General features: G+C 42.7%; 1 protein-coding gene across 1 annotated transcript; it reads right to left on the reverse strand.

The window, feature by feature from the left end:
- Positions 1-7,961: 7,961 nt before the first annotated feature.
- On the reverse strand, positions 7,962-11,808 carry LOC131425067 (endogenous retrovirus group K member 113 Gag polyprotein-like). The gene is made up of 3 exons (XM_058586576.1): positions 11,469-11,808; positions 10,199-11,393; positions 7,962-8,147 (listed from the first exon to the last, which is right to left on the reverse strand). The coding sequence occupies exons 2-3, from the start codon at positions 11,108-11,110 to the stop codon at positions 7,962-7,964; spliced, it is 1,098 nt and encodes a 365-aa protein (XP_058442559.1). The 5' UTR covers positions 11,111-11,393; positions 11,469-11,808.
- Positions 11,809-12,424: the final 616 nt, after the last annotated feature.

Genomic DNA, 12,424 nt, shown 5'->3' on the forward strand with positions numbered 1-12,424 from the left:
ATTTACTTGAGCTCTAGAAGGCAAAAAAAAAAAATTTTTTCTCTTCTACCTATCAGATTGTGATAAATATTTGTATGCAGATATTGTGAAATAAAGATTATATATAAGGAATGGAGGTGACAAAAAGAAATAAATTCTATATTAGGGTGACTACCACTTTCTTGATTTTAATTCTTGAGTGTCATGAGTATATCATGTGAATTTTTTTATGATATAAAGTATCTCTTGTGATTACTTAAATATTTTACATTCATAAAAGAAATTATCAATATTTTAAAGATTGGATATTTTCATACATTTAAAAATATGAATCTATTTGAGCTTTAGTTCAGCAGAATTAAACTTTTGTTTTACATTGCCATCATAATTCTTAGGTATGAAAAATTAATTGATTAAAAAATTAAAATTCCTCTTTAATTTTGAGTATTGAAGACTGTAAACTTTTCCTAAAATACTTTATAAGTGAAAATAAATTGCTAGTATATTACAATGTAATTTGTAAATAAATTGCTAGTTTATTACAATGTCAACATTGTAATTTTGCCCACATTAAATGGAAAGTACCTGAAATTTAACTTAATTTTATCTCTAATAGTATTTTTCAGTAAAAACACAATATTGTTAGTATAGTTAGCATGAGTTTGAAGTCTGTTTCATGCCCTTGTTTCATTTTTTTATTAGTTACACATGACAGTTCAATGATCTTGACATATCATACATTTGATTCAAATGGGGTATAATTTCTCATTTTTCTGAGTGTACAGGTTGCAGAATCACATTGGTTATACAATCACATATAATGCAGCAATATTAGTGTCTATTTTATTCTGCTGCCCTTCCTATACCTCTTCCCGTCCCCTCCCCTCCCATCACTTCTCTCTACCCAATCTAATGTGACACACTTCTTCCCCCCCCCTCACATCATCATACATGTATTTTGTATAACAATGAGGGTCTCCTTCCATCCTCCATGCAATTCCCCTTCTCCCTCCCTTTCCCTCCCACCTCTCTTCCCTATTTAGTGGTAATCTTCTTTTCATGCTCTTCTCCCTATCCCATTTTGAGTCACCGCCCCCCTTATATTAGAGAAGACATTCAGCATTTGTTTTTTAGGTATTGGCTAACTTCACTTAGCATAATCTGCTCTAATGCCATCCATTTCCCTGAAAATGCCATGATCTTGTTATTTTTTAGTGCTGAGTAATATTCCATTGTGTATAAATGCCACATTTTTTTTATCCAGTCATCTATTGAAGGGCATCTAAGTTGGTACCATAGTCTGCCATAAACATTGATGTAGCTAAGTCCCTGTAGTATGCTCTTTTTAGGTCTTTTGGGTATAGTCCGAGAAGGGGAATAGCTGGGCCAAATGGTGGTTCCATTCCCAGCTTTCCAAGGAATCTCCATACTACTTTCCAAATTGGCTGCACCAATTTGCAGTTCCACCAGCAATGTATGAGTGTACCTTTTTCCCCCGCATCCTCGCCAACACTTGTTGTTGTTTGACTTCATAATGGCTGCCATTCTTACTGGAGTGAGATAAAATCTAACCCTAACCCTCAAAAGAAAATCAGGGGTGTGATTGTTTTATAAATTACTAATTCCATGTTCGATAATTTTCAGTGTTCCAAAATTACAAAATATGCTTGTTTTTTTGTTCCCCTCTTTCTCTCTCTTTAGAATGTAATAAACTAGCAATTTATTTCTTTAAACACATTTATTTCAACTGGAGATAAAACTTACACATTTCACATGTTTTCTCTGACTTTGGTTGTTCTGAATACATTCCTAGCAGTTGTCTTAATGATTAAAAAAATATTATCTCCATTTACTTTTTTTCTTCTATATCTCCTTTCTAGTGGCAACTTTCTTAGTTTTTTGTTTGAATATCCCATGTTAGATTACAAATGGTTATGTTTAGTTTTAATTTACATGCACATGTATTATTAATTTTAAATGAAAACTGATTAGCTTCAAGTGAAAATGCTCAGCTCTGATGAGAACTATCCATGTACAATTGATAGTAATCAGCTAAGAAACAGATCAACAGAAATCTCATTGACTGAAGAATGGTGACATTAAATCTGGTTTATTACGAGCAAAATAAAAAAACAAACAAGAAAAAGTATTAAATTGTGCTAGAGTTTCTTTAACTTATAACCAAAAGTACACTTCCAACATTCAAACTCTGTGATATGACTTCTTATGCCAAGACTATGAACCTATCTACTCCCTCTATCAGGTAGAAATTTTAGATGGCTTACAAATACTCAAATCATATTCAAGTTGAAAGTTCAGGTTCAGGTGGAGTTTAGCAGTCATTGGGTGTTGCTCAATAAGCACTCACTCAATGGGGACAGACCAAACTGGAGCAGAGAGGGAGGGGCTATGCTTAATGGCAGAGCCAAGCCTTGATGCTTTCCCAGCACTCTGCCCTCATTCAAGTACAGCCTTGCTGGCAATGTCACCAGTAACCAGATTAGATGAGCTCTTTGCAGATTTCAGCCACTTCTGCTCTCAGAAGCAACTTCTGCACTAAAATCTCTCAGGATCCAAACACCCTCACTTTATAAGTGAAAATAAATCGCTAGTTTATTACATTCTAATCTGCTCCTTTTCCTGCCATTGACTCCAAGATCCAGCAGGTTTCCTTTCTTCTGGCCACATCCTGTAACTGCCTTAGCTCCCCCAGGGCAACTCAGGAGCCCCATCAGGCTACCCCCCATAGGCCAATCCAACACCAACTAGTCTCCCTTAGGGCATCTGCATCTCTGCACCTCATATCAGACAGGTCTATAAGCACACTCTACACCTTTCCAAACACTATAGACATCCCCCCACCACACACACACACTTGCCCTACTTCTATTAACTGCAACACCACCCTTGGTAATTTCTAACTGATGCTTTCCCCTGCCCCTCTGGCTTTCCCAGGCAGCTCCTAAAACCCTTTTTACAGCTTAACAGTCACTACCTTGGTACCAACTTTCAACTACCTTTATCCTAGAATCCTGCAAAGACTTCTTCCTAAATACTGTGTCTATCTCCTGTTGTCACCATAATGCTCCAAGCCAAGCCACAGCAGCTGCATCTGTTGACTGTAATGTAGGATACCTCTACACTCCCATCAAAGCCCACAGGTGCCACAACCTGTTGTTTAGCATCACCCTCTCCCCCATTTCTCTGGTCACATCTCTCCTAGGCTGGGGTCAAAGCAGGCTGCCCTGTCTCCTTACCCTGTCTCAACAGAATATTACTGCAAAGCAATCTCCCTGGGGACTGTTCCTGCCTCTGCCTTCCAACCATCAGACCTCCTCTCCACATCCTTTAAACAATCCAAAGAAGGTAGTAGTGGTGGTGGCACAACCTCATGATTGTACTAAAACCACAGAATTGCACACTTTCAAAGTCTGACTTCTGATAAATGAATTACATCTCAATAGTAATAGTAATAACCATGCTTACCAGAAAGCTCCTGTGCTGAAGTTTGCCTTGTCATTAAGCACCCTTTCTCCCTCCACTCTCCCTTGGGACCCCTGGATTCACAAGAATACTAGGGGCTTTCTCTGAGTTGACCTTTGGTGCCAATGCTGAGTTCCTGAATACAAAGCAAAAGCACTGTTCAGCGTGGTTTGAAGTTTTTGGCACCAAACTTTACCAAATTGCTGTAGATCACATCACCCCGACTTGGACCAAAGAAAATCACAACTATTGGTTGACATAAAAGCAGAGTGAAGGCGCTTGTGGGCGCCTTGGGGTGGGCGAGCTGCATCTGTGTTTCAGTTCTGGGGCTGTTTGGCAGTTAGGGGAGTCTGCGGGCTGCGAGAATCAGACCCCACAGCTGGGGATATCCTCAGTCCTGAGCAGGATGTGGAGTCCCACACACTTCAATTAGCATCCACCTGGATTGTGGTGGGTGGATCTGAAAAGCTGAGGAGCCCTCCCACCCCCTCCAAGAGCAGCCTTTGGGTTCTAGGATCAGATCACCTCCTAGGGCTCAGTTTCCTGCCAGGAGCAGAATTCCCTCCTCAGGGAGGGACTGATTGAAAACCCCCAGATCCAAAGGAAAACAAAGACTAATTTCAAGGAAAATCCTCTCAATGTTGGGACCCTTCAGTGAGGATCCTAATCCGGACCCCACAGTGTGATCTCCAGGGAAGACTGAAGTGACTTTCACTGAACCTTCCCAGGAAGAGCAAAGACAGCTCCTCATCATGCACAGCACCCTGGTGAGGAGCCCTGCCTTGTGCCTCTTTTTATTTTGGCCTGTCCCAGGTGGACGCAGTCCCATGTCTTGGCAACCAGCCTTCAAAAAACAAGATGAAAAGGAACGGAGAGAGTGAAGAAAAGAGGGTCCTGGAGAGAAAGGTTGAAATGCTGAAGAAAGGAGAGGAGAGGAAGAAAGGTGGGGGAGGGGAGGAGAATTTAAAACCAAGGACAGCAGGAAGGGGAAAGAGATGCAGAGATGAGGGCTGTCAGGTCCCGCCCTTACCTGCCTTCCCCCAGGATCAAGCCTCTGCTTCCAAATCAACCCCATTAAGATTCCAGAACAGGATGCAGACCCTGAGCCTTAGGGACACCCCACAACCCCCACTGCAGAAAGGGCCACAGCCCTCCTCCATTTATCATATTTAAATGAAAACCAGCTGGTGGTGATGGCACAAGCCTGTAATCCCAACGATTTGGGAGGTTGAGGCAGGAGGATTACCAAATTCAAGGCCAGCCTCAGCAATTTGAGAGGCCTGAAGCAACAACTTACTGAGACCCTGTCTCAAAATAAAAAACTAAGGGCTGGGGATGTACTCCACGGTAAAGTGCCTCTTGGGTTTAATCCCCAGTGTATGTATGTGTGTGTGTATGTATGTATATGTATATGTGTGTGTGTGTATGTATGTATATGTGTGTGTGTGTGTGTGTGTGTACCTATCCAAAAAGAAATATAAGGAAGGGTAACAGTGTTCTATTTTCCCATGATTATGTTTCTTTAAAATGCATTTATTTGGTGGTTAAGAACACAGTACAGCCTGAACCAGACCCTGGGTTCAATGCTCAGCTCCTCCCAAAATAAGCAACAACAAAGAAAACCAAACACAAATAAACCTCCCAAGTCCAGAAATTATGTGGAGCTTTCTATCAGTTGAACTTGGGCGCCAATGTTGAGTTCCTGACTACAAACTGAAACCACAGTTAGGCGTGGTTTGAAGTTTTTGGCATCAAACTTTACTGGATCGCTGAAGATCATGCAGACTTCAAGCATGAAGACTTTTCCTACTCAAGTGTAGAGGGCTGGGGATGTAACCCAATGGTAACAGGCTTGCCTAGCATTATGAAGCCTGGGCTTAATCCTTAGCACTTCAAAAACAAGTATCTCCAAAAGTTCTTTATGTGTCAAGCCCTGTTGCTAAGCTAATATCTTTTTAAAAACTGGGTTTAATTCTGATATCAATAATCACAATAAACTTTTGAGTTTGGATTTAAGATCTAATGCCCTCCAAAAGCAATAAATGAATAAAAACACAATAAATAATCAAAAATTCTAAAATATATTATTTTGTTTCTTGACACATTAAATAGACAGACCTGGATACAGGTTTAACCAGTACCAAAGAGTATAAAGGATGTGTTGAGCTCCCTGCTACACTGCAATGAGAGATGCAAACATCTGTGAATTTAGTGGTCAAAGTAGGAGGTAAGGCTCCTACTACCTTGGTATTCTGTTCATAATGGAAGAATATGCTAATTGTCAGATAGAAAGAAAACATGTATTTATTATTTCTAGCTTTTAGTTTTACCCTTAATCCAGGGTCATCTGTTGTGAACACTTTGTCACAGCTGTTCTCACTCTCCCACCCCCATATAAACATGGCTGTAATGAGATTGCTGCACCTTTGCACAATAAGTTACAAACACCATAATTCTTTTTTTTTTTTTAAACTTGGGATTGAACCCAGGGCATTTAACAACTGAGCCACATCACCCAGCCTTTTTTAATATTTTTATTTAGAGACACGGTCTCATTAAATTGGTTAGGGCCTCTCTAAGTTGCTCATGCTGGCTTCGAACCTGTGATTCCCCTGCCTCAGCCTTCTGAGCTGCTGGGATTGTTCAGGTGTTCACCACCAGGCCCAGCCCACCATAACTCTTTACCTCCAGATTTGTCTGGGTCTATCTCTTAAGAACATGGGTTTGTTTTATTTTCTTTATACAGAACCAAAATACAAATTTCAAGGGGGTGCCAACTTTCTTAAATCAACTTCAATAATCTATAGTTTACATACTATAAAATGCATGTATTTGAAATGTACAGCTCCTTGAGTCTGGGTACTCATGCATTCTTGTGTTACCACCAGGGAATAAAGAAGAAGAACATTCCCATCATCCCCCAAAGAAAATCTATGCAATAAAATTCTAGGTAGCCATTAAAATGAGCAAAATATATTGTAATGGATTGCTATTAAAAATGGTGCCCTCTGGGTTGTGGCTCAGTGGTAGTGTGATTCCCTAGCATGTGTGAGGCCCTGGGTTCAATTCTCAACATCACATAAAAATAAGTAAACAAAATAAAGGTTTTGTGTCCAACTACAATTAAAAAATAAATATTAAAAAGAAGAGGTGCCCAACATATTCTAGGCTCCTTAAAAGGTTAGGAAAATACTGGATTATAATACTACCATGTACATAGTGTGTATTATTAAAGAGGGAAAACCTGGATGATTTTCCACTGATGGTTTGACAGAGGCATCTCCAGGGACTGGGAAAACTTGGTGCCTTTTGCCTTCTCTGAAATGCTGGAATTGTATGTTCTAGCATAAAATCGGATTTGGAAGAGGTGCCAGGCAAAGAATGTTATCTGTTTAAATTATGAGAAACTAAGCCCCAAACTCAAGAAAATACTGATTGTAAAGGACAAAATATTGATTGTAACCCAACACCAGAAGCTCTGTCTTAGGACTAGACTTCATGTTTTCATAGCATGGACCATCCCTCAATTGCTTTTGAGAATGATACTTTTATTTTTTTAAATTTATTTCTGCAGTACTGGGGATAAAACCCTGTGCCTCACGCTGCCAGGCAAATGCTCTACCCTGAGCTACACCCCAGCCCTGAATGGGATACTATTTTAGTAGACAGACATGTAACAAATATGGCCCAAAACACAAAATAGAGTGCAAAGGAGGCTGCAGATGGTCTGCCTCCTGTCAATAGTGGGTGGGGGAAAGAAAAACCCAGTGGAGGTGCAAGGGACCCTGTCACATTTTTACTCAAAACACGTTTGAGACTTGTATTGCCATACTGTCCACATGTCATGGACAAAGTCCCAGCATATCTCCTTCTTTGGGCCATAATTTTCCCTTGCAAACTGTTAAATGAGCAAATGTAAAAAATGGGACTGAATCTGTCATATAAGTAGTTTCAAGAACATTTGGGCAATGCGAATTCAGCTGGGCAAGGCTCTCAGTCTCCACAAGTGGCAGTCACCTGGAAGGACAGAAGTCTCAGAATTGCTTCCCAAGTCTGAGGAGGAAAGAGAATTCCAGCCCTAGAGCCTCTGGCACTGAGCTCTAGGGGGATTGCGGTCACAGAGGAGAGAAGGGAGCTCGGGCAATAGCAGAGGAAGGATGAGGGGGAGAGAGCTAAAGTCCACCGGATCCCTCCTTCTTTTACTGATGGTTGACTTTGGAGGGGACCAAATGGTCCTGGGAGGGGTGGTGGTTGCAGATAGGGGTTATCTCAAGATGTCTCTTGGTGTCCCCCACCATACCTTGCTCTCTTTTCCTAGGGATTACTGATTAGTTCACACTGGGAGCAGACTGTAAAAGATGTCATTTGAAAAAATGACACTTGAAACATATGCTCCTTATCTTCCACTCTGGTGCATTTATAAAAACCAAAATTAAAAAGCCAAATGCTATCCCTCTATGTTTCTAGCAGGTAGAAGGGCCAGTGGCCCTCTTCCTCCCTCAGGTGACAGGTACCAAGACTCCAGCTTTGAGGCTCTGGGCTCCAGTCCTGCAGCCAGCAGCCTCCTCCTGCCTGGGCTCCCCTGGCCCTTGGACCAGCCCCACTCCCCTGTCTGTACTGCCTCCTCCTTTTCCCTCTGCACACCCAGCTCCTGAGGTTCTCTCCACTTCTTCAAAGGCTTTCTCCTACTGGAGCGCAAAGACCCTCAAAGTTCAGGACAAAGAGAAACAAAGACCCTTGAGAGAAGACCTGAACCTGAGGTTCCCACCCTTGAGGGCAGCCCCCTCTCCCCATCCCCTGTGTGTGTGTGTGTGTGTGTGTGTGTGTAAGTGGAGGGTCATAGTCCTTCACCTGGCCACTAGGAAACCTACCACCTTGGCTCTGCTGCAGGAGTTGATGTTGCACGTGTGTCGCGACCCCTTGCCCGCAAGGAAGACGCAACTCAGGAATCTTCTTTCAGCAGTTTATTCAGGCCCTTGATATTTCTTCTTCTCTCTCTCGGATGCCCCTCCCAGCCTTAATAAAGCATCCCAAGCCCCAATGCAAAGCTGCCGCGTGGAGCTTTCTCACAGGGTGGTGAAAAATCATGTGCCAACTTTCCTAGATAAGGAGTTGTTTGTCACAGACCACAGCGGAGCCAGCGCCATGTTGTAATGGCAACCATAGTCTGCAGAAACAGCAGAAGCGGCTCACCACAGTGTTCCCCCTTTTCTGTTTTCTTAAAACAATACAGGCGAGAGTAGAAGTCCTATCCCACTGTGCAGAAGTGGCTGCATAGTATGGCTCAGTCCTAAGGAGGCGCCTTCCCCAGATCTGAAGCCATATCAGCCGACGCCTTTTTTCGTGGGGCGGGGCGTGAACGCGTCTAACCCGCATGCAATAGGACATGCTCTCCTTGAGGTCCACGTCAAGGATCACTCAAGTGCAGTGCCTTGCCTCGCATCCTGTATCGTAACGATGGTGGACGAAGGGGGACAGCTGAGGCTGAACTGTGGCTGCTTATAAGGACAAACAAGTTGACAGCACCCTGAAAGAAAGGCACAGACTTCAAGGCGATAGAAAAGTACTAGTGTGGAAACCCATCTGCGTGCAATGGCAGTAAGACTGGCAGAGTGCAAGGGCTTTCCAACACTAAGAGAATAACAAGGAAAGTCATGTCGATCCCAGTGCAATGTTATAATAACTTGGGGTGTAACGACCATGACAAAGGTTTACTGCTTAAGATGCACAAGCCAGACTTGAGGTGAGTTGCCATTTTCTAAAGCTGCAAGAGCTTGTATGATCATAGCCTTATCGTGAGCACTGTGGGCCTTAAGGCGACAGAGAAGCCACAAACAGAGTACAACACTGAAGCAACACATTGCACCAAAAATGCCTACCCCCACCCACTCTTTGAAGAAGGAAAAAGCAGAAGATATCCAATCGGTGAATTGACCCAAAGTCACGGGATCGACACGGGTACTATTCAAAACAGCAATCTGAGTTAGTTGAGACTGGATCAAGTTTTCTGCTTCCATGGACCAGGTTCCGGATAAATATTCCCCGATGATGCGGGAGGCATTTCTGGAATCATAAAATCTGACAGAGGTTATACATAAATGTGCACGTTGGTCAACACAACCCAAATGTACTAGGTCAGACAATTCCTCAACTTGAGCTTGAAGCAGATCTATCCTTTGATTAGCAGCCAGAATCCCAGATAAAATATGTTGATTAATTCTACTTTGAGATTCAAGTATGGTGGATGTTTGTTGAATAACCTGATTAATAGTGGCAGCAGTTTGAACCTGGCTGGCCATGGCTACTCCAGCTGTAACTGCTGCAGCAGCAGACACCACCACAGCTGTCACTATAGCTGCCGTAATTCCAAAATCTCTACGGGCTCTAATCAGTTCAACAATAGGAAAGGATTCTGGATCTGCAGTAACTGGGATCGGGACAAAGGTTGGAAATTTCATAACCATTGCCGTAGTCCAGGAGCCATTCCAACACTCAGACAAATAACAGGTAATATTAGAACAATTAAGCATCCCCTGTAATGTAACATTAGCCAAAAGAAACAGGAACGGAGATTGGAGACGGACTGCTGCGGAGGGTAATGTAGCATTAGATAATTGTGAATTATTTGCAGAAATTTTAAGCCTCCTACCTCTCTCCGAGTCTTGGGTACTGCCAGAAACATTAAACAGCCAACTTTGGACTCCTAATATTTCCCTGGGGAAACACAAGCGCAGACTAGACTATCCCAATCTGAGGGAATCATGCAAAATCTAGTAAGTCCCTCCACCTGAGTGAGAGTGAAAGCGGCATCTATGCCATAAGTGCGGACAGATTCTGCCAAGGTTTTAATTATCTTAAAGTCTAAAGGCTCATGATATCTTCCCCTGTTATTGTCCTGAAATACAGGGTATGCAAGTCCCATATCTGTATTAACTGTCCTCCAAACTTGTGCATGAAAAGATCTCCCGGAACCTTGGCTCCCCCCCACAAACGGAGGTGGGGCAATCGGCACCATATCTTCTTCTAGATATTCTACCTCCTCCTCCTCAGAGTTTTGTTGACCGATGTTAACTCCCTTCCCCTTCTTACAGTAGGCCTGCGTGCCCTGTGTCTCCTTTTTCTTCTTTTTCGTTTTTATCTTATGTAGTTGTTGTAACAATATATCAAGGTCCTCAGAACTCTCTGAGTCGCTTGTGTTCTCAGGCGTTTTTAATTCGGTCAAGTCTGGGTAGAGCCTTCTCCTATTTTTATCTTCAGGCTCTTTTGCCTTCTCACTACTGTTACTTTTAATACTCTCTGCCACTTCACTACATGATCCTTCAGATTTTTCCTCATGCAGCTGCTCAAGAATAGCTTGACCCTCACTTACAGCTTCCTGGCATTTACCATCTGTTATACATCCTCTAACTAACTTCCAAAGTGGTATAATGCCACCCTGCAAGGTACCTTGCTCATGAGCGAAATCTAGATCTTTCCCTAATTTGTCCCAGCTAGGAATCGTAAGACTCCCTGAAAAAGCAAACCAAGGAGCCGCTATATCAGCTTCTCTTAAAAACATCTGCAAAGTACTCTGCTTTATCTTAAGTCCTTTTGAATGTAACAACCCATCTAGGGCCAACAAAATTGGGCTTGAAGAAGCAACGCCCATAATGTTTTTAGAGCTATAAAGAAAGTGAAAGTACAAAAGTCCCCGCTCTCTTCCTTTTACAGGGGAGCGTTCCGTTCTATGAATTCCCCGCTCTCTTCCTTTTACAGGGGAGCGTCCCTGTCGTCACAACAACAAAAGAAGCACAAAAAACAAAAGCGAAATGACACAACAAAAGAAACACAGAAAACAAAAGCGAAAGTACACAGTGCAGCTGCAATAAAATGTAATGCTCTCTCTTTCTTTACAGAGGAGCTGCCCCGCTTTGGTCGCGGATCCCACTTACCTGGGACTAACCCCGCTTTGGTCGCGGATCCCACTTATTGGGACTAACCCCGCTTTGGTCGCGGATCCCACTTACCTGGGACTAACCGGTGCACCACCCCTGACTGCTGAAAGTTCTGGTTCCCGGGTCTCGGCACCACTTGTCGCGACCCCTTGCCCGCAAGGAAGACGCAACTCAGGAATCTTCTTTCAGCAGTTTATTCAGGCCCTTGATATTTCTTCTTCTCTCTCTCGGATGCCCCTCCCAGCCTTAATAAAGCATCCCAAGCCCCAATGCAAAGCTGCCGCGTGGAGCTTTCTCACAGGGTGGTGAAAAATCATGTGCCAACTTTCCTAGATAAGGAGTTGTTTGTCACAGACCACAGCGGAGCCAGCGCCATGTTGTAATGGCGACCATAGTCTGCAGAAACAGCAGAAGCGGCTCACCACACATGTGTCCCTTTCTCTGTGGATTGGGACAACAATATTCACCATATCAGCAGAGTTAGAAAGATCCCCTTAAAGAAACATTTAAGGTTCCCTCCTCACATCACCCAGGGCTGCTATGTGCGTAGATACCAAGTTCTCAGATATGGTTTCTAACACCAAACTCTCTAAAATAGGGTCCCTGGCATTTTTGCCACTGACAGTCTTGTGGACCAGGCACATATTTCTCAATAGTAATTATCACTGTGTTGAATAATTTTTATTTTTTGGTTGTCAGACTGTATCTCTGAAGTATGTGTTCCTTAGGTAGGGAGCTAGTCTAGTTGTCACCACCTGTATCCCCAGCATCTGGAATAATCCTAGTATAGAATAGGGACTCAATGAATCTGGACTGAATGGATATCTAGATAGATGGTTGGATGAACGTGTGTTGGTGTGTAACTATGAGAGACAATTTGATCCCATGTCTATTCAAGAAATCTATGATTTTAAAACAAAAGGCAAAATATAGAGGGATCTTTAGATATAAGATTATTAATCAGACTTTATTTGCAATGAAAGAATAAAACACAAAAGGGATCTGGGGATGTAACTCAGTGGTAGAGC

The sequence above is a fragment of the Marmota monax genome, unplaced genomic scaffold (genome assembly GCF_021218885.2).
Source record: "Marmota monax isolate L192 unplaced genomic scaffold, Marmota_monax_Labrador192_F-V1.1 WCK01_AAM20220418_F8-fsc01006, whole genome shotgun sequence".
Lineage (NCBI taxonomy): Eukaryota > Metazoa > Chordata > Mammalia > Rodentia > Sciuridae > Marmota > Marmota monax.

Coding starts and splice junctions, on each gene's coding strand:
- LOC131425067 (XM_058586576.1), bottom strand. CDS start 11,110: ATGGGCGTTGCTTCTTCAAGCCCAATTTTGTTGGCCCTAGATGGGTTG. Junction 8,148..10,198: donor CCTCAGATTGGGATAGTCTA/GTCTGCGCTTGT, acceptor GCGCTCCAGTAG/GAGAAAGCCTTTGAAGAAGT.